The 3292-nt window shown below is 59.4% G+C and overlaps 1 protein-coding gene across 1 annotated transcript in view; it reads right to left on the bottom strand.

Moving 5' to 3' along the window:
* Window positions 1-3292, bottom strand: part of Dnah2 (dynein axonemal heavy chain 2) — a gene marked incomplete in the record, with an annotated part of 99039 nt that overhangs the window by 23180 nt on the left and 72567 nt on the right. Inside the window, 7 exon segments of the mRNA XM_055593991.1 lie at window positions 42-174; window positions 686-825; window positions 1082-1242; window positions 1400-1567; window positions 2001-2150; window positions 2253-2383; window positions 2488-2573. Coding sequence (XP_055449966.1) covers window positions 42-174; window positions 686-825; window positions 1082-1242; window positions 1400-1567; window positions 2001-2150; window positions 2253-2383; window positions 2488-2573 — 969 coding nt within the window.

The following is a 3292-nucleotide window of genomic DNA, read 5'->3' as shown; positions in this document are numbered from 1 at the left end:
GGGGGGCAGGCTGTGGGCGGGGGCGGCTGGGGAAGGCTCACGTTCTCCTGCTGCCCCAGGTCCACGCCTATGAGGTACTTCTCGGCCACCTCCAGCAAGGCCTCTCGGGGCCACTCTGAGAACCAGTTGATGGTTGTGCAGTTCACCAAGGCCGGGTACTGGCGGATCCAGTTCCTGGGGAGGAGAGGAGGGTGTTAGGTCCCCAATGCCCTTAGCTTTCTGGCCCACACCCACCCGCTTGGCAGTGGCCTGGGGGCCCTGTCCTCTCCTTCCATCCGCCCCTGTGGGTTCACCTCCTCACAGACAGGTCAGCACAACCGAGACATGGTCCCGATCAAGAGGACCCAGAGCCACACTTCCTGGGGCTTGAGCGAGGACCTGGTACTCAAGCCATCACCTTTCTCAGGGGGTTAGCAGTGTGGACTGAGGTCTCGGGAATGCGGTGAGGTAACCCGGGAGGAATGCTCAGCACAGCTCCGGGCCGTGATAAAGAAAACATGCCGTACGCCGTAAATTAGAAACATGAGCAACCGTTACCCATCCTGCCTGCCTGCGGACGCTCTGCTGCTTCCTAGGTCTGTTTTGGTTTGACCCCCCCATCTCCACCCCCACCCAGGCGGTGTCCCTAGGTCACATGGGACACGCTAGCTGCCAAAGGACGCAGGAGGCCGTGGGGCCGCGTCACCTGAAGGGGTCTCCCACGGGGCTGAGGCACAGCACAATGTGCAGGTTGTTGCGCACGCGCTCGATGAGGTACGCGAAGAGGCTGTCGGAGGACTCGGGGACCTGCTCCGCCCGGGCCTGGTCTATGATCTGGCTCTGGATCTGGACAGAAGTGCGGGAGTCAAAGGACGGACACACGGACACACGCCGTCACAGCAGTGTCAGCCACACAGCAGGCGGGCACCGAAAGCGGCCTGCCCAGCGAGGCCTCCGGGGGTGACTGATGAGGACCAGGCCTCCGGCCTCATGGGGGCTGATCTGGGTGGCTGGGGGATGCTACGGAAACAGATATGGAATCTGGGAGTTCTGTGGCTCGTTAGGAAGGCCAAAGGGCCGATGGGCGCTGAGGGAACTCTACCTCTTCAAATTCGTCAGCCTTGTAGAGATTGGGCACTTCGCCTGAGCTAAGGATGTTGTTGATGTCTTCCAGGAAGGACTCGTCGGCTATCTGGGTGTCCACGAAAAGGAAAGATGTGGTCTTCAGCTCCACCCCCGCCTGGCGATACAGGCGCTTGATATCTAGCCGGGAAGGGCAAAGCGGAAGAGCTAGCTCAGACCCTGTCCTCACCACAAGCATGCCCAGCCACCGTCCCACGCCCAGAGAGTCCCAGCAGGAACCCAAGCTGCTCATTCTTCATTCTAGGCCTCCGCACTCTCCCAGCGCAGGGAGCCGCACCTTCTCGGAACTCCTGCTTGCGGTAGTGTTTGGTGACCTCGATCTGGAAGGTGTTGTACTCGCAGATGGACGAGGCCAGGCGGGCCAGGCTCTGGCGGCCGCTGCCCCCGATGCCCACCAACAGCATGTTGCCTCGAGGCTGCCCGATCACCCGCACTATCCGCGTGACTGGGGGCGGGCGAGGGAAGGCACTGGGTGAGCATCCGAGCAATTTTCAGCCCTGGGCCTCTGAGGCTGAGAGCAGTCAGAGGGGAGGCAATGGCGCCTCAGGCTCTGACAAGTCATCCAGCCACCTCACCGTCACCTTGCCCCGGTTAGCACTCTCGGGGACAGTGTGACAGCGCAGGCCAGTAATCCCAGGAGAGGCGGACAGGAGGGCCACAAGTGTCAGACCAGCTTACTCTAAACAGCAATTTCCAAGCCAGCGAGGGCTACACAGCAAGACCCTGTCTAAAAACTAAAATGAATGAATGAATGAATCCCACTGGCACAAGAATATGTTGGACCAGGAAGAAAAACAAACATTGGAAGGTGGCCTGGGAGTGGCCCTTCTGAGGGCCCCGAGGCCGGGAGTGGCAGGGCCCAGGGCAGCAGCACTCACTGTGCTCAATGGCCTCCCGGAACAGCACCAGCTGCATGGGGACGACGGCAGGGGACAGGTTGTACTCGTTCAGGGCCGTCTCCATGGCTGTCTTCAACACTGTCAGGTCTGTCAGGTCTTCGTAGACCTTGGGCTCCTTCAGGAAGTCCCCTAGGCCGTGGGACAAGGGTATCAGAGTCCCCAGGGCTGGGAGCACCAGGACCTTCTGACCCCAAGCTCCTAAGGCCCAAAGTGGCCCGGTGCCTGGCTCACCGAAGATGGGAGAACGCTTGTTGGGACAGAGATTATGAAACGTGAGGTCAAAGAAGGTGCCGAGCCTGTCGCTCAGGATGCCCACGAAGGCCTCCATGTCTGTGGTGTCAACCAGTCTGTCCGAGAACACTCTGTGGGCGGACAGTTGGGAGAGAGGGAGAGTCAAGCCAGGGTGAGGGCTGGGCTGGAGCGGGGCTGGGGAAGCCCACTTGGCAGGACACACAGACACTGTCACCTGAAACACTCGTGGATCCAGAGCCTGGTGATGCTGGACTTGGTGTCATGGAAGTCCTTGTTGGCTCTCAGCATGCCCTGGAAAACCTGGGAGGGTGAAGCGGTGACTGGAGAGGGAGGAAAGGGAGTCTCTGCAGATCTGGAGGCAGCGGCGGAGTCTGTGGCATTTCGCATGTGCTTTGGTGTGAAACACCACTATTTTTTAAAGGTTAAGAAAGTTACGTGTATGCATGTGCACATGAGAGCATGTGTGTCACAGGTGTGCAGAAGCCAACAGGGGCCAGAAGAGGGAATCGACCCCCCAGAGCTGCCGATGCTGGGGGCGTGAGCCCCTCCCTCGGTGTGGCGCACCCTGCGAGTGCCAGGTCGGCGGCACGTGCCTTTAATCCCAGCGCCCAGGAGGCAGGAGCTGTGCCTGGTCTACAAAGAAGAGTGCCAGGACAGCCGGAGCCACGCAGGGTGGCATCCTAATGGCCGGCTCATGCGTCAGCCAGCCCCTCGCTAGGGAATTCTTCTTTTCTGAAAGATTTTATTCTCATGAACGCTTTGCTCACATGTATGTCTGTGTTTGCTTGAGGAAGTAGAGGAGGAAAAGCCTCCTCATGGGGCAGGACTCAAGACCCAGGCCTTCCCAAGAACAACTCTCCAGCCCCCTCCTCTTCTTTCTCTCCTGCCCTCCTCCTCCCCCTTCTCCACCCCCTCCTCCTCCTCTGAGATTTACTTACTTTTATCTTGAATTGTGTGACTGTGTCTACATGTATGTTTGTGTGGAAGAACTGGCGTTTCGGACAGCTGTGAGCCACGCT

This window comes from Psammomys obesus, unplaced genomic scaffold (genome assembly GCF_907164565.1).
Source record: "Psammomys obesus unplaced genomic scaffold, mPsaObe1.curated_primary_1811, whole genome shotgun sequence".
NCBI lineage: Eukaryota > Metazoa > Chordata > Mammalia > Rodentia > Muridae > Psammomys > Psammomys obesus.
The sequence above is the reverse complement of the archived record's forward strand: the minus strand, read 5'-3'. Positions and strand labels throughout refer to the sequence as shown.